The sequence below is a fragment of the Telmatherina bonti genome, assembly GCF_933228915.1.
Source record: "Telmatherina bonti genome assembly, chromosome: 2".
In the NCBI taxonomy this organism is placed as follows: Eukaryota; Metazoa; Chordata; class Actinopteri; order Atheriniformes; family Telmatherinidae; genus Telmatherina; species Telmatherina bonti.
Window position 1 is genome coordinate 24,917,604 of NC_136620.1, and position 23,524 is coordinate 24,941,127.

The 23,524-nt window shown below is 40.9% G+C and overlaps 1 protein-coding gene across 1 annotated transcript in view; it reads left to right on the forward strand.

Annotated features, from left to right (window-relative positions):
* Nucleotides 1–23,524, forward strand: part of LOC306770164 (A disintegrin and metalloproteinase with thrombospondin motifs 20) — an 84,662-nt gene that overhangs the window by 19,504 nt on the left and 41,634 nt on the right. The window contains 10 exon segments of the mRNA XM_079258991.1: nucleotides 504–587; nucleotides 1,531–1,655; nucleotides 1,735–1,775; nucleotides 2,103–2,208; nucleotides 5,362–5,508; nucleotides 8,264–8,405; nucleotides 9,163–9,267; nucleotides 21,242–21,387; nucleotides 21,526–21,707; nucleotides 23,077–23,213. Of these exon segments, the coding sequence (XP_079115117.1) occupies nucleotides 504–587; nucleotides 1,531–1,655; nucleotides 1,735–1,775; nucleotides 2,103–2,208; nucleotides 5,362–5,508; nucleotides 8,264–8,405; nucleotides 9,163–9,267; nucleotides 21,242–21,387; nucleotides 21,526–21,707; nucleotides 23,077–23,213 (1,215 nt within the window).

Here is a 23,524-nt window from a genome sequence, read left to right on the forward strand (position 1 = left end):
TCAAAGACAGACGAAGACAGGCTCCCTGTGAGCAGGCTGAAGCCACGTTTGCTTTCCCCTAGGCTAAGAAAAGCTAAATGTTTATAGAAGACTAATGAGTTCCTGTCATGAGGCCAGATGCACCGTCAGAAGACCACTGACCAACTGTGACAGGGGTGCACAAGAAAAACAGGGTAAAGGTGGATTCTTACTGTCCTCATAGAAGTGCTTTCTGAGCTTGAGCTTTGTTTTAGTTTCACGTTTATTGCTAGGTCAGTAAATGTCATCTTTCCTGCTGTTTGGGGGAAATTTAATTGGTTTTAGTACCTGTTGGGTAAACTTACATTCAGGGTGGGACTTTTGTTTTCTCGTAGCTTCAATGGACCATTTCTAGTTTTATTAAACCAATTAAAGGGTAAACAAAATACACTTTATTCCTGTTTTCTATTAAAAGTACCAAGTAAACATGCACTTTTTATCTTGTGTGGAGGTTTGCATTTTTGTGTGTTTTGTCTTCATCACAGGTGGCAGCCGTGTACAGAGACCCCAGTGTAGGAAACCTCATTAACATCATGATTGTCAAGCTAGCCGTCATCCACAATGAACAGGTGAGTATGGGGTCTCGTATGCTAAATGTATGAAGGCTTTTGGTATGGCTGACGTCAGTGCAGGTGTCTCTGGCTTGGCCTTTTGTCGGTGGGGCTTGTTTGAAAAGACATTGCGTTTCTTATGAGTTTTAAGTCTCTTGAGAGGTCTCCTTGGAAAGCTGCTTTAAGGCACCTGCATGTGTTGCTGCAGAGGCACAATGTCACTTCTTTGATCATTTCATTGTGAATCCTTCTTCTTATTTTTTTTTCATAGCAGCCAGCAACATTTGGTTTAGAAAGTCTAAATAAGACCAGCATTATAAATAGATTGGATTTAACAGATTTGAGTCCAATTTATTAATACAGCCAAATTGGTATATGGTTACAAATCACACGTTTTAACTTGGAAAAAATGCAATTTCCAGATGATGATCCCTTTAACTTATCTGGCCGCTATATATTGTAGCGAAGGTTTGTCACTTGAGTTGATTTGGGAAGCAACTCCCAACCAATTTGAGACCTTTAAAAAAAAAAAAAACAAAAAACAAAAAAACAAAACAAGGAGCATAAATTAATTTTATAGTATTAAACTCTGCTAAAGTAAGATTTTAAGTAAAAATGGACCCTGTTATGACCCCAGTGGTGTCTAGGGGGAAAAGGGGGTTGCAACACAAAAGAGGAGTGGCAACTAAAAGTTCCAATAAAAGGTGGGATTTTTTTTCTATGTTAACAGAATTTTTGCTAAACTTTTACATTTTGTTAGGTTGCAGGAATTGTTCGTCCTCTTTCCACCCTGGAACTTTTCTGAAATTCCTCAATTTATGTAGGAGAATATGAGGTCTTGACAAAATGAAAATAAGATTGGCGTGGAAGATTCTTAATTACTGCTGTTGCAAATATATTCATCATTACACGGATGCACACCCACTTTACTTGGATACAACTCCAACTCTGACCAATGCAGGAAGGGCCCACAGTGAGCTTCCATGCTGCCACCACCCTCCACAACTTCTGTGTCTGGCAGCAGAGCCAAAACACCCAGGATGACAACCATCCCTCTCATCATGATACCGCACTCCTCATCACCAGGTACATATTTATCTGCCATTCTCTCTTTAAAGGAAATGTTTGAATAAATGTAATAACCTTATATTTTTCTTCTTCTTAGGGAGGACATTTGTCGTGAAAAAGATAAATGTGACACTCTAGGTAAGAATTTCCTTTTCTGTTGTTGCAAACATACCTACAAACTCAAGTGGAGACATTTTCAAAGATAATTCCACTCTCTTGGCCTCAACTCATGAAACCACTCCATAATGAGTTTATGGCAGGCTGGGAGCTAATAATACTACAGTGACAGAACTGGGTGGTAGAAAGGGGAGGAGCGCTGGAGACTGTGCTAATCTGTCTTTTAAAAAAAACAAAAAAACACTAGTTTTGATGGTTTAATCGCCTTTAACACTTAAACAACTTTTCCTTTCTTCGAATAGCCGTGTGTCTATATATGTGCGTCTGTGTGTGTATGTGTGTGTGTAGGGCTTGCAGAGCTGGGGACCATGTGCGACCCGTACCGCAGCTGCTCCATCAGTGAGGAAAATGGAATTAGTGCTTCTTTCACCATCGCTCATGAGCTGGGCCATGTGTAAGTTGCAGCTCAGAGTCCAAGGCAGCCCCTCTTATCCCTGAACGCACACACATACTGTACACACACAACCTTTCTCACCCCTCACAGTCAGCCTTGACAACAAAAGCCCTCTTATAAAGAGACGTAGGGTACAGCAGACACAGGTGCAAAACATAATAAAGTAAAAAACCTGACTTTTAATAACATTCCAGGCTATAATACCTCACTATACAGCTCGAGAAGGTGGTCCTGTGTGTGTGTCTGAATTTTGCTTGACGACAACAAGCCAAGATGAAATTCATGTATAGATGTAATGGAAAACAGCTACAGGGAGTTGAGCTGCTTTGCAACATTTACAGAATGAAATATGGCAAATGAAAGATTTCTGTCAATAGAAGTTGTTTTATCAGATGGTACAAGGCTAACTGTTATCTTTCGTATTCGGGTGCTCACTCATATGCCAACTTCCTTCCCCTTATCATCCGCAAAGACAAATAAAACAAGTTGAGGATGTCACAGTGTCATCATGCGTGTTGTGTTAGTGCATGAAATTGCTGGGTTATCACAACACGCCTGTCTGCCAGAGATCTTGTTTTCACAACAAGCAAGTACTGCCACACGTGTCAAATGAAATGAAAGGCTTGTATATACATCATATTTCAAAAATGACCCAAGTCAAAACACACTACTCCACCTCTCCTATGAAGTGCTGCTTAATTCAAACATGCCTCTCAGGCAAATTGCTGAAAATCACTCATTATTTCTTCATTACTTGTTTCTCAGGTGATTCAAAGAAGTTGCGGTTTATGAAAGATTATTGTCCAGATGTTTTCCTTTTTTGGGATTTTTTTGATCCTTTTTGTTCAGATTGATGGAGAGATTTTTCCGTCCTGTCGGGCTGTAGATTGTGAAAGGACCAGTGTCAGCGTGCGCCCTCTGAGCGCTTTTTCTGTTAAAGAATGAAAGGTATTCTTCAGCCTCCTCTGTCACGCTCACACATTCTTCCAGTGGAAAGATGGAACCAGAGCAGCAGCAGATGAACGGGGTCTTGCGAACGCCTCATCTTCTTGCATCTCATGTGGATCTGTTTATGCTAAAGTTCAAGCAGCTGGAGGCCCAGTTGGCTCTTAGTCTTGCTGTTGTTGACTGCCGTGTTCACAGGCGTTGAGCTTTTTGAGAGTTTTTAATGCCCTGGGAAAGCTAATGTCAGGTAGTGGGAGCCACTCAAGAGCAGCGCAGATTAAAGCAAGATTCAGACTAATGGATGGGAGGCCTTTCTCAGATGACGGCAATGATGTGCGTTCGCTAATAGCCATCATGGGGATTTTTAGGCATGGCAGTGTCACTTGATCTCATTTCAAAAGTGACGCAGATGAGGACTTATAAAGTTTGTCAGGCTTCAGAATATTTTCCGTCACATAAAAGGCTTTCATCACCAGACTGGATGAAATGATTATGACTGTCAGCAGTGGTCCTCAGTGGACATTTAAAATAGTTGAAACATGTAACTCATGGAACTTCCCTCTTTTGTCATGGAGGTCTGTCTGTGCTGCAGGGTGGATCACGGTTATGTAATTAGACAAATGTGTTGCTTCTCATGCTGGAAATATATCATTGAAAGTGGCAAAATGGAATTAAGATGATGCACAAGAAATTGAGGAGTTATTCTGCTAAGAGCTTTGACTAAATGAAAGCAGACTTTAAAATGATGACATTGTACATATTAGCAATTAGGAATAGACTACTCTATTGATCTGGCCATAAACTTGCTTGATTTATAACGTAATAATACTAAAAGCTGGTATGCTCATTTGTTTCCTTCAGATGTAAGTCAAATAAATCATCCCAACACACTTAAATCCCTCAAACACCCGTCACGATAATGAGGAAATTGTCTTAGTTGCAGCAGCGTTTCCACTTGTCATTTCTCCAGGAAATTTTTGGCGATAGGAAAATTTTACAGTCTGTCTCACCAAGTTCATAACCCGAAAACCCCATTCAAGTCAGATTTGGAGTGTTATCCAGCAGCCTGGGTTAGTGTGTGCAGAGCTTATTACTGTGCCAGAGGTTTAATTATTTCTTGGGTGTTTGCCCTCAGGCCCTCAGCCCCTGCAGTGTGGGCTTCATGCCAGCCATGCTAGATCTTGTTTGTGTGGCAGTATGGATTGACCCTCAGCCCAGTGAGTTCAGCGTCGGCCCACATCCTGTTGTAAACATCTCAGACATCATACAGCTGCATGGGTTCCTGTGTGTATAAATATGTGCATGCTCCTATGTGCATCCACTTCATGTATTTATGGGTTGTGAATGAAGGACAAAACAGGACATCTGTCTTGGACCACACTGTTCTGGACACGATCAAGAAGAGTTTCTTTATCAGTCTGCCAACTACAGACACCGTGGATGATTTAATTAATTTGCAGATGCCATGGACTGTTTCTCTGTAAAAACTCGACTTCACTGTTTGATAAATAACAAATGTATGTAGGTTTATTAATATGTGGCCTACAGTATAATAAATGTCACCTTTACAGAAAATTGGAAAATAATGAAAATAATGAAGTTACAACTCTTAGTTCTATTATATTTTTGTATCTATTCACACTGGTCACAAATATCTGTGCTGACCTGTGTTGCGTTACCACCCCTGCCTTTTCTTTGCATTAAGCCCTTTGAGAATGTGAGATGGTGATCTTTGACCTCCAAACAGTGAGCTAGAGGTTGTTCTCACCAGCATGTTGGAGGTAATAGATGCTGATAGATGGAGAGTAATGTTTTACATTAAATATCGCACCCCCTACTGGCAGATTGAGGTTGTATTGGAGTCTTGTCTGTATTTTTTGGTGTGGGGGGGGTGGACAGTTTGGGGTATAGTATTGCTAAGATGTTGTTTTACTCAGATGTAAAGAAAAATGAGCTCGGCAGAGACAGCTGAAAAGTGTGCGGCATGGTTCATCCATGTGTCTTTGGCTGCATCTGTGTGTGGTAGTCTGTGGGCATGGTGCGGGGGGGGGGGGGATACCCTGTTAAAATCGGCTGAAAGTAAATCTTGTGACGTTTATCCCTCTCACTTCGACACAGCTGTTAAGCGGCCGATAATCACTTTGTGTGTTCTCTTCATATTCTTCTTGCCTTCTCTAACCTCTTTTTTTCCATTCCCCTGTGCGCTAGGTTCAACATGCCTCACGATGACAGCCCAAAGTGCCGGGAGGCAGGCATGAAGCACCAGTATCATGTCATGGCTCCTACCCTCAACTATGACACCAATCCCTGGTCGTGGTCCAAGTGCAGTCGCAAATACATCACAGAGTTTTTAGAGTATGTATATCCCACTAGAATTCTGGGCTTTCCTCAAGAAGTAAAAAGACAAAGCAGCATGTTCTGTTGTGACATACCAGTTGGAACAAATGACCTCTATATCTCCTTCGGAGCACTGTAGACAGGTTGATGCAATGTAAACCTTGTGGAGTTGTTATTGAATGGTGTTGAAAGAGTATTTCCTGTTTGAGTCTGGGGTCTTCCTTGGTTATATACCTTCGGCTGTCCTTTGGCCATGTTCTCTCACACACAGTCATTTTCCTCACCAGAATCAGCAACGGCTCATTCAGTAGCTCCTAACCCACAGCATGGTCAGTGATTCTGGTGAAGAGCTTCCCTTTAAAATGGTAAATGTCAGTTATAATTAGATCTTCCATAGACATGACCTTTAATCTCTCCCTCCTTTCCACTGTTAATTGTGGAGGGCCCTATAAAGAACAGCCTTGTTGACCAGATGCATTTCAAGAGCGCAGTGTTAGAGGATGCCTCACATGGAGTTTTGAGATTGTACTTTGCATAGTTTCCAGCCAGCAATGACCTCAACATTGAGTGGTTGGAACAGCCAACCAAAGACAAGACGGATCTCCATCAGTCTCTTGGCTTTTTTGATGAGTTTGTTTCAGCTGTGTTAGGACAGGGTTGGGTGATGTAGATGTAAATGTAGATTTAGGTCACATAGGACTGACAGTGAAAAATGCAATGCAGGTGTGGAGAGACTGAAGTTGCACTTGCTTCGGTGCGCAGTGGTGGGAAAAGCCCTTGAGATCGCAGTTTGAGTGCTTTTGAAGCCTGTTTTCTGCCAACAATGAGGAGCATTGATTCAAACTAGCATTTCTACGGTACCCCTCCTGCTCAGTAAACTGACCTGGTCAAGTACGTCACTGTTTTGATTGCCCATTCTCTCTGAAGAGGGAACTCATTCTGCACTGCTCTTCCGTTTTTCTCAAAAACAAATGGCTGCACCACCTTTCCAACATCTCTTTTCCAAAGGCAAATGGTTCTTCTTCTACTTCCTCTTATCTCACCGTAGCTGTAATAAACTCCTCCACCTGAAAGCTGATGAAAAGTGTCCTGTTGTGGTGCCGTATTATTATGCATCAACAGCCACATAATGAAACTATTCACTCCCCCTCTGGCACTATGCTGTTTGATCTAGACCACTAAAATACATATGTAAGAGCAAAACGGAAAAGTCCGACTGATCTACAGTTTCAACTAAGTATCTGTCATTATCTGGCCTCATATATCTCGTGTAACTACTTGTAAATGCTGTCAGAACCTTGATGTAACGAGCATGCTCAGTTTTCTTGACCCTTCTTGATCAAAGACTGCACAGTGATGCTCTGTGTCGTTCACTCCTGTTCAGAAACCATAAATATGTCAAATCAGTCAACAGACACCGTCTGTATGTTGTACATGAAAACTATTATTGTTTAGCCCCATGCACAAAATAGCCGACTCAGGGTCTTTTGTAAAAAAACTGACATATAAGTCTTCTAATGGCTGCCAGGTGTGGGGTCTTATCTGGTGTAGGGGAACCACCTAACTGTCTCACAATTATATAATAGATATTCCTTTAAAAAAATAGAAAAAGAGATGTTTCCTCTGAAAAAAAAACAAAAAACAAAAAAAAACACAATGACCTCTTCTCTCTCGCTCTCTCGCTCTCTCTCTCTCTCTCTCTCTCTCTCTGTCTTGGTTGTAATAATCATACCATTAGGTTCCTGGATGCTGATTAGACAGATGACCACCTGCTGAAAGACACTGTAATATGGGACTCTCTGTTTGATTCTTTGACAGGCTGCTCCTTAGCTTTCATTCAGTGTCTTCCGCTTTTGCTGTATTCTTGTGTAATCCGGCCCCTTCCACCAGGCTGCATGCACCTCAGTTTTTTACACCACGGCTGGAAATGAAAGGGTAAAGAAACAAAGTGATGGTAACCCAGGATGATCTTGTATAATTATTGGCCTGTCACATCAGCTGGTGCTTTGTTGAGCAGGTGTTTTAGCAGCTCAATCCAGGATGAAATTTGTCAGAGCGGTGCACACATGTTGTGTAATTACACATCTATACATGTCCCATTTTAAAGTTTCCTTTTTCTAAAGTAAACAAGAAGAGATCCTTTGTTGCCTGGCTCACTCTGCCAACACGTTTGTCAGGTCCTTGTTAACAGCCGTAAAGGGTGATGATTTCATATTCAGGCTGCTGGTGCATAAATGTTTAGTCCAGCTGTGCTTTTGTTGTCTCTGTTACTGTGTCTTGGTTGAGGGTGTGGCTGAGTCGTGGCACAATCTGTTATTATACTGTAATGTTGGAGCTGGCTCTGATTTGTGTAACCTAATCAAGGTGCTTTGGGATTTTAAATGGCCATGTTTGCCTTTAACACAGGAACATAGACAAAAATAAAAATACACAAATCTATTCAGCTGGTTGATCCTTTTCAGCCTTCATCGTAATGCTGTTTTTCTTTAGTCTTTGGAGCGCCATAGAGACGGCATTTACAGACGGAGTTGAAAAAGGAAGTAACTAAACAGACCACCCACAGAGGAAAACACATCAGACAATGACACAGGGATGTTTGCTTTGGTTTTATAGAAGAGATGACACACGTTAACACTTTGTAGGGTCAAGAGAAAAGTACTGTATGATGTTAGGATTTTACTACATGACTGCATATATATATATATATATATATATATATATATATATATGTTTTTTCTGCCACTTTATTTTTTCATTGTTTTCTTTCTTTTAGCACTGGCTATGGGGAGTGCCTCCTGGATGAACCAGTAGGCAGAACATATGAGCTTCCCACTCTCCTCCCTGGTCAGATCTACAATGCCAACAGACAATGCGAACTGATGTTTGGTCCTGGTTCTCAAATTTGCCCCTATATGGTAAGTTAGTTAGTAAGTTACAATCAAAGCAAGCATTCAAATGACCTTGGGAGGAAAAAGTGCACCTGAACAAAATTCTCATCTTGTTGGATCTGACTTAAGTTTGTGTTGCTGATATGAAACAGTAATGTGTTTTTCTTTTATGGTCATAAACAGTAGAGCTATATGAAATCCACAAATTCCCATTTGGACTAAGCACAGTTGTTGATCAAAACCTGATGCAGAGTGATTTAAAATATTTTTAGCAAATGTTTAGAAAGCACTGAAGCAATGCCAGTTTTGCGGCCACTTTCACTGAAACACTGTTTGAAGAACTAGTTGAAATACTGGAATTACAATCACACTGCTGCCTACAAGATGTGGAACAATATGGGAGAAAGTTAGTGTCAGATTCTTCTTTTGTTTATCAGTAAGTTGAGTAAATTAGTTTTTCAGCTCCGGTCCTAGAGGGCCAAAATCCAGCAGTTTTTTAGCATTTCCCTGCTCCAACATTTCTGACTCAAATTAAAGTGTCATTGTGCAGTGCTTCCATTTTATTTCAGTCAGGTTGGGAATTTGGGGGAGGTGGAGAGATGGAGCTGTGTATTCTGTCTAACAGGCTTCAAACCAAGAGGTGTTTAAAGTTGGTCATCGATAGCTGCTGTCCTTTAATGTTTCCCTGCTTCAACACACCTGACTCAAATTGAAAGGCTCCAACAGTGTATGAAGATCTGCACAGTGACGTAGATTTATTGTTCCTATTCATTCTTTTATCCAGAAACAGTGCAAGAGGTTGTGGTGTACGAGTGCAGAGGGGGACCACAAAGGCTGCCGTACCCAACACATGCCGCTGGCTGATGGGACTGACTGTGGTCATGGAATGGTAAGTTAATCTATGTGTTTTGTTTTGTTTTTTCTTTTAAGTACATCTTCATACAACGACAATCAAATTTACCCATCTTTAATGCAGGTGAGTAATTGTAAAAAAAAGACGCATTCCTTGTTGTAAAGTACAAGGAAATATTTCCAATTTCGTATCAGAAATAGGCACTGAATGGTCCTAATGCAAAACAGCATGAGCCATTTTGCAGCTGTTACAAAACCAGAATGTGTTAGACCCAAAATGTGGGCTTGATTAAGAAATGTTTGTTTTTAGTTCACCATGTTGCAAGAGTCCACTTCTTTTCTCTTCAGTCATTGTTGTCGCTAATTGTGGCCCCATTTAATTTCCAACCAAATACATCACTCGCACAAGTCAGACCTCCCATCCAGCTTGAAGTCTGGATGGCATTCCTTTCTTTTTTACTTTCTCTACATAGAAAGGAACCATTTGTCATGCATTACTGTTCTGCCTGTAGAAACTTATGTAAATGTAGTCAGGTGATGGATTGTGCTCAAAACTTAAAGCTTTACTCTTGGTGTTGTTACGGGGTCCCAGCCCTCCATCAGCCTTCACGTTCTCCTTGCAGGGATACTATGCTAATTATGGCTGAGGATGCATTGGCAAAAGTGGGGCAGGGGTGAGAGAGAGCGTAACGGACGAAAGAAAGATAGATAAAAAAAGAAAATAGAGACAGTGGGGTGGTGGTGGTGGTGGTGGTGGGGGGGGGGGGGGGGGGTAATAGTGGAAGAGAGGATAGTGAGAGGGAAAGGTGAGGACATGGGCTCTTTGAAAGAGGATGCCGCCTGCTGTTCACAGTTGAGTCACCGTGTTGTGAACTCATGACCCTAAAACCTCTTTAAAAGGCGGGTGAGTGGGTCAGTGGTCAGGCCGTAACAGAGCTCAGGCTGAGGCCAGCTAAGGCTCTCACATCAGCGACTCAGTTGAGAAGGAGATAGGGAAAGGAGGAGGAGAGGAGGTAACTGCTGTTTTAGCTTTGGGAACATTCATGAGGAGTAAAAGAGAGAGGGTGAAAGAAAGGAGGGTTCTTTTCTATCCTAACCTTCTACCCTGAAAGAGTCTTGCAGTGTGAGTCCTCGTTATGCCTGATATTCTTTCATGCCGTTCCATGACCCTCCTGACCGTGCTAGGTCTTGGATCAGCCCAGTCTAGCGAGGAGAGGTTAACAGGGAATTGCTAACATCTTAATCCAACTACAACACCCAGACTAAACAGTAATGTGCCTGGGATTGAAACTCCTACTTTGCAGTCATCGTGTATGTGGGAGAAACACATGGAGTATGATCAGTGGTTTGTTTTATTAAAATGGAGCCATTTAACCATCATGAACCCCTGCATCATGTAATGTTCTGGTTTTATTGGATGTATGTTTTTTATCTCACACGAGGCCTCATAGTAGCACAAAATCAAGAAATGAGGACTTCAGCATGTCTGTTGTAATTCATTCTTACAGAATCATTAACACCTGAATGAGTCCATCAGTTTTTGAGACATTGTAGATTTGCATTAAACTCATTTAAACATGTTTAGGTATGCTGTGTTGTGGTTTTGATCAAATAAATGGAGCAACTCAGTAAAAAAAAAAAAAAAACCTTTATAGTTGCATTTATTGTCATTCCCATGGGAAAAGCAAGTATAACCCCAATTCTAAAAAAGTTGGGATCCTGCATAAAGTGTAAACAGAAAAGAATGCGACAATTTGCTAATCTCATGAACAACCCTTTTTTCCACAAGATAATATGAAATTCACATAGATTTTCCCTTTTTAAGTTATATTGCTTGAATGAAAAGCAATATAACTTGCGTTGGGCTTGTTTAGGTTTGGTTCATAGTCTGAAACTGTATCTGGGAAATAAAAAATCTGACATCGGATCTATAACAGGTGGCCGTTTCCGTATGAACAGTTTTGAGAACAGCCTTCTGTCTTTTCTTCATGTGTGCGTCAGTGGTGGCACCACCTTTGTTTGCGGTGCCGAGGCCCCGGTTTCATCTTCATGCAGGGCGTTGTTTGAAGTAGCACGAGTTGAAAGAGATGGGGACCCTGCTCCAACACTCACCTGCCCATACAAGCGCTCTTTTATGTGGTATTTCAGTGTGGCGTGTTTGTGTGTCTGGAAATATGTTTGTGCTCATCTTTAGGTCTGTAAAGTCAGATAATCTGCAAGCCCAGATGATTCTTCTTAATTCTTTTGTGTCAGTTCATTCTTTACATCTCTTGGTGCCTCTTCTGCATCTGTCCACTGTGTGTCTCTTTTTCCAGACATAATCTATTTGTAATCTGTCACACCATCTCATCTCATACCCTGACCCCTTTTTTTTTTTTTCTTTTTTCAGCATGAGAAGCCATGAGGTTCAAGTCTGAGGCTTTTATGGGGTTTTGGGTCAGGCTCCTGGCTCTTAGGTGTCAGATTTGGGGGATTACTACTGTGGCCTCTGTGTGGGGGGATGAGGGATTACAGTAGGTGCAGGATTGTTTGAGCATCCATAGATCCTCTTCAAAGATCTGTTTTGTAGTTTATATTAGATCAAAGCACCTGTGTCACTCACAATGATTGCAAGTTATGTCACAGAAAGCTGATTTTCTGAATGGCTGTCACCTCTTGTGACTGGGGTGTCTGAGGAGAGGTTTTTGTTCTGTTGGGTTATGAAACAAAGTAGGGGTAACTGAGGTTGGTGCCCAAGCAGTAAGAGCGAGGCACGTCCGCCAAATGATGAAGGGGGAAAAACTTGTTTGTATACTGCTTGGTTACAATAGGCCAATGGCACCACGGGGTTCATGGGTAGTTTTTCTCCCTCTCTCCCCTTCTTTTTCTGAGTTTCTCTGTTCCTCCACTCCCGCTCTCACTCCCTGTCTCTTGCATCCACAGGGCACTGGAGTGGGTAATGTGGTCACATGACCTCTTGGCGGCTTGTCTGTGATCTGGCTCAGTGGGCTGTGCTCTGACGAGAGCATCCCATCACTTGTTGTCTATAAATACAGTCACCCCCCACAAAACCCAACTCCTTCATCTCTTTTTCTTCTCCTCCTCCTTTTGCCCTTCCTTCTTTACTCTGCCTTGCTCTTCAAATGGACTTTGCCCGTATGTTCCTGTGTGTGCAGAAACATGCAGAGGAATGTACCAGAGAAGTACATACTTAGAGGTAACAACACATGTTAGACGTGTTTGTGTCTGTATGTGTGTGTGAGTTTATTATTGGCCAGCAGGCTTGTCAAACCAACAGGCTCTCTCGGATTTCCATCCGTCTCTGTACAATCTAGAAGTCATGTTCAGTTCTCCTCAATACAGCATCACTAAGCGGGCCACGGAGAGACAACAACAGGGATTGAGCTTGAATGACTTAAATGCTTTTCGAGATTTTTTTGTTGTTTTACTTCTTAATTTGAGTTGACGGAACGTTTACCTGACTGCTGCAACATGAAAGCTCATATATTCTGTGCTGTGTCTTTTCATTCAGCCTGGCTTCTTCCTTCAAATATGCTAATTTGAGCACTTAATGCAACCAAATAAATGGGAAGTTGCTTTTGATTTCCAGAACATTCCTTGGAAATGAATGATGACCTGCTCTGGTTTCAGCCAATTAGAGTGAGATAGTTAGGTCTTGAAAAGTGAGGCAAGAGCAGAATGGAGTCTGTTGGCGAAGGTGGTGAGTGTTGGCTGGATCTCCACTGGCAGCCTGACAGAGTTATCGTACAATGCTGCAACGGGTGTGCGTTTCTGCGTGTCATGCATGTGTGCTTGTATGGGAGTGTGGGATTGTGAGACTAGTATCAGTGTCACTTCCAACTAATCTCTGGACATTTAAAGGATGTTGCCACTTTGATTTGCCATCATCACAGACATATCTGTGGATTTGGGCTAACAACGGGATTGTTGTTTCAGCAGTCATGTCGTTCGCGAATGGAATTACTGTGTCCGGTAGCCTCTGGGCACTGCTTTCATGAGAGATAGAGGTAAACATTTATATCATTGTAGCATAGTGTATTTACAGTGATGCCTTATTCTTGGCCTGAAAGGAGATACATTCATTGTATCTCAATTGCAAAATGAAGGGAAAATCACACAAAGACACACTATCTGAATGATGTTGACTGCACAAGCATTTTAAATCTTCAGAGTATTACCCTTGTTGCATTTTTGTCACAGATGGAAAGAAATATCAGAATTTATTAAAAAAAAAAAAAAAAAAAGAAGTGTTTTTCACACCTTACACACACAGATTTGTCAAAAAAAAAAACAGGAAAAACCTACAAAGGGCTTTGTTATGGTTTTTGTCACCTCCTGCATTTTGATGCTTCTTGGAATTAGTTAAAAAAAATCCCTGCAACTCTTTAAGGTAATTAGATTAGCAGTCTACTAAAATGTGGTTTATTAATGATACTGGTGAAAGCAACTTTCCAAACTTTGGCCCACAGTCTTCAATTGGTTTCTAGCTGAGATGTGGTTACCGTAATGATAAGCCACAGCTTATCATTCACAACATACAAATACTGATTAAACCATTCCCTCCATGCCCTGTGGAGGGGGGCGTTGCAGTCTGTTCGAGACCACCTCCAACAACAAAAGAATGATTAATTGGAGGTTAAGATTAGTTTGGTTTGAATAATTTCTCTATGGGGCAAACAGTCCCAACAAGGTGGTAAAGCAAAACCACCAAATCGTCATGATGTAGGGAGTTATAGATTTAGGCTTTTTCTTCACTATGTCATTTATCTGTCTAGATTATGTATAAACCAGTTCGTAAAAGGCTCTCTTTTTAGCCACGCCAACAATACTAGTTGCTAGCTCATCAAATATAGTAATTTTGCCAACTAACAGCAGCTCTTTGCTAACTTGGCTTAATGATCTGGGTTAGTAGGAAGCAGGATTTTGGAGTAATGTCCATCTGAAGTCTACTGTTTGCTAAAAACGTAGCAGATGACCACTCATCTCCCAGTAGGTTTAGTCCTACTGCACTGTTAGCTCTCTCCAGACAGTAAAAGGCTTGACTCTTACCTTATCTTTTGCTCTGTCCCTCTCTCTCCTTTTTTCAGAAGAATAGAGCTGTCATCCAAATAAAAAAAAAAAAGGGACCTAATCACAGTATTAGTTTTATTGTAAAAATGTGAAACTTATCAAATTGTATTGTGAACACCTTTATTGTGGAAACATAAAACTTATTCTGTTATGATGTGATATGTTTTGTGGTGAAAACATGGAATATAAATCACATTTATCTTTGAATGAGAGAACTGGGTGTGAAATAGATCAGGGAAATGTCTGATTTGCCAAATGGGATTAAGTTGTACTTTATAGGAGAGAATGTGATGATGGACAATGTGATATTGTTGACATTGCACCATTTGAACTGGACAGGACTATGTCTTTGTGTGTGAAGATGAACTCTTCCAGTCCCAGTGGTGCATATAGTCCATATAAATTTAATTTTGGGATTGGGCCATAGGCATAACCACTGGTACATGTTAACCTAAGACAGCACACACATCCAGACGTGCATGCACCATCTCCCTGCACGCGGACAGGTGATGTATATTGCTCATAACTGTTCCACATCCCTGGTTGTACAACAGTAAATCAGAGCAGAACAATTAACTCCTTTACAGAAGGAACTGAAATGTTTCTGCTTAAAGAAAATTATTTTTAATTCACTATTCCTCTCAGTCCCAACATCTGCATGCAGTAGTTTATGTTGCCTGTTTTCAGACTTTATCACATTATTAGATGATGTTTTTCATGTTTTTACAATAAGTCTATAATATTAATGTGATAAGGTCCCTATTTTTCATTGTTTGGGCGACAGCTCCACGCTTCCATACTTCGTTTTTCTCTCATCATTGTATAATGTCTTCTTGTGTTTCATGAAACTGTCTGGGTGTGTTTATATCCACTTCCTAGCCTGGAACACGGTGCGTTAAGATAAACTCAGATGCTTCAAACAGGGGGCCCGAAGAAAAGTTGCATAGTGTTGTTTCTCAGCCTTGGGAAGTGCCAGATTCAGAAATGCACATAAGAAGTTTCACTGTGCCGCCAAACAAATCAGAAACACGGACTTTTTAGGTTGGAAAGTTACTTAGTGCGTCTTTAGGAGAATCTGGAAGTGCTTTGGCTCCCCCCACAGCTGTCAAATATAACAGCACTGTTGTAAAAATAGATCTCCATCTGAACACAGCAAAACGACTCATCAACATCTTAATTGTTGTTTTGTTTTATGAATTTGACAAAGACAGCTTAGGAAGCCATCAAGAATTTAAGTGAAGGGTAACGTTACAAGAAATGACAACAAGACTGCAGGTTGCTATATTGTATGATATATGTGATGAACAAAAATTATAGACAAAGCAGGCAATAAGGTACCTATAAATGAGAAATTTTATACTTTAAAGTCTTTCAATACATCCATCTATCACTGGTTTCCTCTCTGAACTCTCTCTTCCTGTAAAATCCTGTCGAACATTTATCGTCCTGAATTTCATTTATACACTTTATCTCTTTTTCCACACTTCCATACTTAGCTGTCATCCAAACCAGTGTGCATGATGAATGTTAGTGTGTGTCATAACCAGCCAGAAACAGAGAGTTTTAAGATTCACACACTTCTCCAGTGTTGCTTTAAGACAGACTACCTTTTGGGGCAAAATGAACAAAAGACCCATGATACGTAAAATGAGTGTGGCTGAAACACACCTTGTAACAGTATAGGACTGGCTACATGTTTAAAGGCTTGTACTGCACAAGCTGTTGAAATGGTTAAATTCTGTCAAATAGTATTTTTTTTTTTTTTTTTTAGAATGTGCAATTTTAACCCTTTAAGATCTGACCAATGAAAAATCCTAAGAAGAGTCCAATTCGGTCTGTATTTGTCCCTTTAACAAAATGTAAAAAGAAAAATAAAACCACAAACCGAAAACATTTTTAGAGATATTTAACATTTATTATCATGTCATATGTCAACATTCTTATCATGTAATCTTCTGCTTTCTGGTGTCCATTAAGGGGCAGAAGACAAGATCCAGATTGTGTTCAACAGGATTTTAAGCAAAGTTTTTACCATAAAGTGATGTGAAAGGTATCAGAAACTATATGTATCATATATGTCACACTGGACTCATATGGGTTTAAGATAACGGGGGTAATGGTACAGTGCCTCGGTCTAGTATAGTGTTTCAGTTGTACAGATGATAATGAAGGAGGAAAAAACCAGCAGTAAAAGTAAAGCTTGTGAAGTGCACGTGAATGGAACAGCTGATGGAAGCAGGCTACTCATTCTCTCTAATGACAGCCCTTTACAGTGCTTTGAAAGATGGGCAGCCAGGAGGGATTACAGAGAAGTTGCGACAGAGAATAGGAAACAAGGTGTTAAAAGAGGAGTTTCTGTGGGGTTACAGTTGCATCATGTTGTTCTTCCTGCTCACTTCCACTATGATTTTCATTCCTCTTCCTCCTCTCTTCACACTTTTTTTAAATACAAACAAAAAAAGAGAAAATATGGAACTAATGGGTCAAAAGGAAACTTTAGAAAAACAACTGAATTTGACTTATTTCTAGTTTCCATCCACCCAGAGAACTCTTCAGGGCTACCCTCACTGGTCTCAGGGGCTTTACATCACCTCTCACCTGCAGGTCAGGTCTTAGCAGATGCAAAAGTGAATGATGTCTTATTGGAAATCCATATTGACCTCTTTTGACAGGTGGCTGCAGAAGGGTTTAGTTTTTTTTAAGACAGCGGTATGCTCTAATTGTGTATCGTTGAGAGGATGAAGGGCTTGCTGCCAGGACCCAAGTACACACCTCCACAAACAGGCCGAAGTTACAGTGCACTCCAAAATTCTGAGCCATGAGAACGAATCCACTTAGATAAAAGGTGATGCCTTTTGGAAATGGTCGTGTCAAAATGAAAGAGCGGAGTGCTTTTTAAATCAGTCCTCTGCCTTCTCATTCCTGCAGTGATGTATGGCTTGGGTTCAGAAATGAGATGCTCCCTGCAACAGTTTCCTGGCAATTACAGGGTGCTGTCCTCCAAACCAGCCAGCGGAGGAGCTTGGAGCAGATGCTACTGTCCCTGCAGTTCCCACTGTTGCACTTAGCTTGCTGACGAACGCTCTTACTGGTTTTATGGGTCAGTTTTGTAAACTTTCTTTAAGTGCGTTGCTGGAGATCCTAGAGGTAGAAATGCAGCCTGCATGCATTATTTGTCTGCTTATTGGTGCAGTATATGCAAGATGCATGCACATGATATATGCACATATGCACACATCTTGACAATAGTTGGGGAGTCAACGTATGCCTTTGTGAAATTCCTAATTTGAAACACATGCTTGTGACAGCTGGACATGTTGCTCTCACAAGACCTTCAAATGTCTCACCACCTTCCCAACTGAGGGCAAACTTTGACAATCTTTCTAGGAAAGCGTTTACCGGCGTCTGTAATTGTTGTCTGAGATTTGCAGAGTCTGTCTTTCACTTCAGTGTTTTCCAAATGTGTTTGTGTGCTTTAGAAAGAGGCTAATTGGAAGTGAGCGTGGCCCCCAGATGCCTCCAGTTCCTCAGTGCTCACTTCTGCACTTAATACACATTCGCACATGTGCACGCTCACACTCATGGGCATGCTCACATTCACACATGCATACATCACCTCACACAGATGTTTTTCCCCTTCCACTGCCTTCTTTCCTTTTTTTTTTTTCACTCACATCACCTTTTCAAGGCACACAAAACGGTTGTAAACACAGGCTGCCAGCAGGGAGAGTGGAATGCCTCAGAGGCTTACACAGTCTTTGGTCCTCTGTGACAGACAGTCCCCCTTGTGTTTGACAGCTCCTCGGGTCTCCCTGCCTGGTTGCAATGTGGTGGTCTCTGCGTGGCTTTTGCAATTTCCCATTAGAGGATAAGGGGGATGGGCGGATATACAGAAAGGATGCTCAGGTCTGGGTAGACAGTCTCTAAGTTGATGTGGGGGAAGGGGATGTGAGAGCTGTGAGAGGAGGGAAAGTCTTTTCTGCAACAAAAGAAAGCTTTTGGACTTACTTCATGAATGCATTTCTGTGACAGTTCTTCAAGCTCCTAATGTTTGGCTTTATTTTCCCTGCAGAGGTTGCTCAACCAACAAATACCTGCACCTGTTTGCCTTTTCGTGGTGTGGAGGCCATTTCCACTTGTGTGCATGTTTTATCACATCCTTGTCCGTGCTTTTTATAAGATTTCTTCTCACAATCTGTTATTACTCGAACAAAATTATCAGCGCCTGCAATTTTCATTGACTGTAGAGTCTGACATGAAGAATGGGCCAAGCAATATTTTAAACTAAATCTCAGCCATGGAAATTATTGTGGCTTGTGAGGTCCAAACCCTGAAGTTTTCGAAAGCCGGCCTGTCATGCACAGATTAAACAGTCTGCCATTAGGTTCTCTGCTGTATAGCACACATGCAAAAGGAAAGAAAGTACTGCCAAATGTATGACTTAATGTGGCTTTTATGTATGACGATGCATTTTTGCAGGTGTTCTCTAAAAATAATGATTTAATTTTTGAGTTAATTTATTCAAAATAACAATATGGCCTATCCTAGATCACTGAATGTCTTCTTGTAGAACACAGATAGAAGACAACTTTTTAACTTCTCTGTTTGGAGTAACCATAACCAAACAGAATTCAGTGCAGTGTCCATGCTGCATCTTGGGTTGCAGTGGTCCTACCAAGTGCAAATCTGCTGAAAAGATGGCTTTACCTAATGTTTCATCAGTGTGAAAGGTGAAAAGATGTATTTTTCGTGATATAAAAAAGACATTTCCTTCACTGCCCAGAACTGAATATTCTAATGCAAAGTTGCAGAGGGGTGGAGCTTGTTCAAGGTACTAGGGGAGAGGTGTGGTCCAACCTGAAGCAGTCACCATTCCAACAAGGATAGACAAAGAAACTTCACGACCGCGAATGAGCACAGAGAGACAAACCACACATTACTAGTACAAACAACCCAGCAAAGATTTAAACCAGTAGCTCTCTAAGAGATGTTGACATTCACCACTATACCACCACACACGCACCACCAAAGGTTCATACAGTGACACAGTGACATCGTGACACTGTGTCTCCTTCCTAACATCCTTGATGGCCATCGTACTCAACGATTGACTTTCACTAGAAAACACCGCTGAGGTCCACTGGTCCTTCATATGGCGTAAATTCTCCCTGGCAGGTCCAAGATGATGATGGCTATGCCAGGTGATGTGGTCAGGTACTCTTGCAGGTTATCTGGCCTGCAGAAAATAATATGTAAACAGTTTCAAAATGGTGTGACTTGGGTGCATCTTATCTCCCTGGGTAGCATTCATCATTCTGTGCACCATGAAGGTGTCATCAGTGTGGGATGTGACCAAAGGACATCCACTTCTGTGCGTCTCTGTGGTTCTTCCAATCTCTCTGAATCTCTGTTGCAACCTGCTGATGATACTCTGACACTAAGCTCAGTTGCCACATCTGTCTGATAGCATCTTGTTTGAAACCTGTTGATCATCGTCTTGGTATCCTTAACTTTTTATGAGTAGTATTTGTATAGATAATTTATTGTTATAATATCTCTGTTTCAGAAATCACATAAAGTGAACCCTAACCCTAAACATTCCACCTTTATGCATTCTAACCAATGCCTCCTGGTTGCCACAATTAAGAAAACTGGTGCACAGTCCTATCCAGACAATTTAACACCGGTAATGACCTTTGTTCCTCTTATTATCACAATTCTAAAGTTTCCTTATCATCGTGCTGCTGTCTCCCCGAGCCTGTGTACCTGGACGGCGGGATACGTACCCAGACAGACGCCGTCTTGTCCTGCATTCTTTCAGTGAACAGGACCCTTCGATATCTTAGTCGCTTCAAAGGGATTTAGTTACACACAAAGAGAAATGTGTCTGATGTGAGCCTTGCTTGTGAGAGTAATGTTAGTGCTTCCTAGCAAAAGTTGCTCGGAAGGCACACTTGTCTTTTTTCCCTTGTAACATTTTGTCTTGTGCATGACAACTCTATTATGTAATTATGTCTTTAAGTTGCAAGCCAAAGATTTTTAAAGAAAATATGAGTGTAGATGTTTCAGTGACTATGGAGAGTAAATGGCTTTAATTTTTACAGCTGCAGCTTATCTTATTTTGTCTAACAGTATTTATTGTATATTTATTTTATTTATTAATTTATTTATTACTCAGTCTTGTGAAATCAGAACCCCTTTGTGGATTCTGCCATTTTTTGGTAGGATGCAACATAATTAACTTCTGACACTCTCAAACTACCATTGTGCCATTAAATCAATCATGCCACTAACTGCAGATTTTAATTAAAGGTAAGTAGATATTTCTGAGTTTAATGGTAAAAGGGACATGCGAGAATGCAACTTTGCAGAGAGACTTATCTGTTTTACAGAGGTAAGTGAGTAAGCTATTTGCAAGAGGGGAAAAAAATCACTTTTAAAAAAAGGAGAAGATTGGGGCAATTTGTCTTTTTCTTTTGTCAAATTCTGACAAAAAAAAACAAACAATCCTATCAGGGTGATGATGCAGCCAAAACAATGTGAACCAAGCAGTGAAGGTGCTCATACAAGAAAAAAAGACAAATCACAGCTTGTCATCACACTGGCTTGAAAAGATTAATGCAACACGCTTTATATTTATGCCTCAGGCCTCTCTAAAGGACACTTGGCTTCCGCTGCCTCCTTCTTTTTCTGTTTCTGTTGGTATTTACACATGTCTCACATCTCTCTTTGGACAGCTGCAAAACTTGGACACATTCCCTGTGGGTAAACAATAGTTAAAATGGGATTTGATGAAAAATATAGCTTGTTTTCTAAACAGAGGGTCAAAGAGGCCAACAGGAACACTGAGCCCAATTGTACACAACAGTTTCTACTTTCTCTGGTGCTGTGGGCGTTGCAATTTGATTTCTAACATGATCTGCATGTGTCTTCTCATGCAGTATTGCAGACATGGGATGTGTGTAAACAAAGAGTTGGACCTACAACCAGTTCACGGAGAGTGGGGTCCATGGGGGCCTTACAGTGTTTGCTCCAGGTCCTGTGGTGGTGGAACCAGAAGCACCACCAGAGACTGCAATAAGCCTGAGTAAGAAAGAATTAAACATTTATGGCAACAAAAGCAACTATAGAGTATAGATGTGTATGAAAAAAGGGTTGATGTAAGTCTATACAGCATGGAAGACTTTGCAAGTCTTAGTATGTCTGAGATTTGTTCTTACTCTAGGCCCAGAAATGGCGGTAAGTTCTGTGTGGGGCGCCGGATGAAGTTCCGCTCTTGCAACACTGAGCCATGCCCACGAGGACGAAAGGATTTCCGCGAAGAGCAATGCTCTCAGTTTGATGGCAAGCACTTCAACATCAATGGTTTACCTCCCACCGTTCGCTGGGTTCCCAAGTACAGTGGTAGTGAGTATAATCAAGCATGTAATTCCAATGTCATGTGTTGATTTGGGCTGCATCATCAAAGACAGATACTATTCATGTCCTACCATGGTTTACATAACTGCATAGTCAGAGTTGGCGCCACAAAAGTAGAGTTCAGAATCTTGAACAAAATTAGCAAAATGTTGTCAAGAAATTGTTTCACATGACTTAACATTATATAGCATAGAGTTTCTTTCTAAGAGTGCTAAAGACAAGAGAGCTGTCATAGTCGTGTAATATTGCTAACAAAAATATGAACATTTCCAATCATTCAAATCCAGCAATGAAAAGGTTTTAGAGCCATAAAACTGAAGAAGGTTCATACAGGTTAATTAGAATAGTCTCTAAAATTTGGCATAAGGCGGAACTTCATTTGCTGTTGGATCTATTTATTGGAAGCCAGGTATTTCTGAACAGGGATACATGGAAAACCTGCAGGACAGAAGCCCTTGAGGACTGACTTTGGGCACCCCTGGCATAAAGTTTGAACTAAAGGGCTTCAAATTGACCATGGTGGACTTGTTGCAGCCCTTAAAACTTTGGGTTGCAAGTGTGAGGCCAAAAAAGCACATTAAAAAAGCAATACTCTTGTTTGCAAAAAGATACATTGATGAACGACAGTGTTTACTGGAAATTAAAGCAACACTCTCTCAAGCTTATAATATGCAGTCCATATGTTAAAGAGGTCCTTAGGGTTAGGGTTAGGGTTAGGGATTGGGTTAGGGTTAGCTGTGGGGCCTTCCCTTGGAGACATTAAATAGCAAATGAATGATGAAAGCAGATTGCTAAGGCATGACAGTGGAAAATGTGTCACCCAGTGTCAGCAAACAAAGCAAGACAAACATGGATTGACCAGCACAGAAGAATGGCTGCAAATTATTCATTGATTTTGCTTCCCATTTCCGATATTGCACTGCTAACAATATCTGCTATGTAGAATAGATGTAAACGTTACCATGACAACATCAGCAAAATCAGCAATGCGTGTTCCTCCCATCGACAGCTTTCCCTCAAATAGCTGTAGCTCAGCCTCTGCTAAGATTGCCGGCCCCCTGAGAATACCATCTGGCAAATTTACTGCCAGTCATTCATTCATTTATTTGATGCTATACAAGCAAACAAGCCAAGCCCTAGAGGCATAACACTCTCAGGTACAAACTATACAGATCTTTTTCCAAACATTGGATAAAAATTTGGCAGCATAAACGTTACTCTGTAGAAGTTAGAAAAAAAAAGTTAACAGGTCAAAAGCGTAAGGATTGGTGAATCATGTTGGAGTTGTATTTTTTATTCACACTGGCTTAATCAGCTTTTCTTCATCTTTCTTCCTTCCTTTTGTGGTTTGTTTCAGTTCTCATGAAAGATCGCTGTAAGCTTTTTTGCCGGGCAGCTGGCACTATGTCGTACTATCAGCTGAAGGACCGCGTCACCGATGGCACCCCATGTGGTCCAGACACTTATGACATTTGTGTTCAAGGCCTCTGCAGGGTAAATGTGCATTTTAATTCTTTCTCTGTTTTATATTTGAGGTTTAAAACTTTTCAAAAGCGAAAAGCATTGTTGCACCCAGAGCTCGCGTACATAATTATACTTGTAGAAGAATTTAATGTTTCAAAAGTCATGTTTCAAGTTTTAAAAACTTTTTTGCAAACACTTATGCAGCAGTTTTCAGATCTCATATTACAAGGTTTTAGATGTTTTTTTTGCAAACTACTGTGGTGGGGCAACAATGCCATATTTGAAACTTTAAAAATGTTCACTTGAAAACAGCAAAGCTGCAACAAGAGGTTTAAAACTCT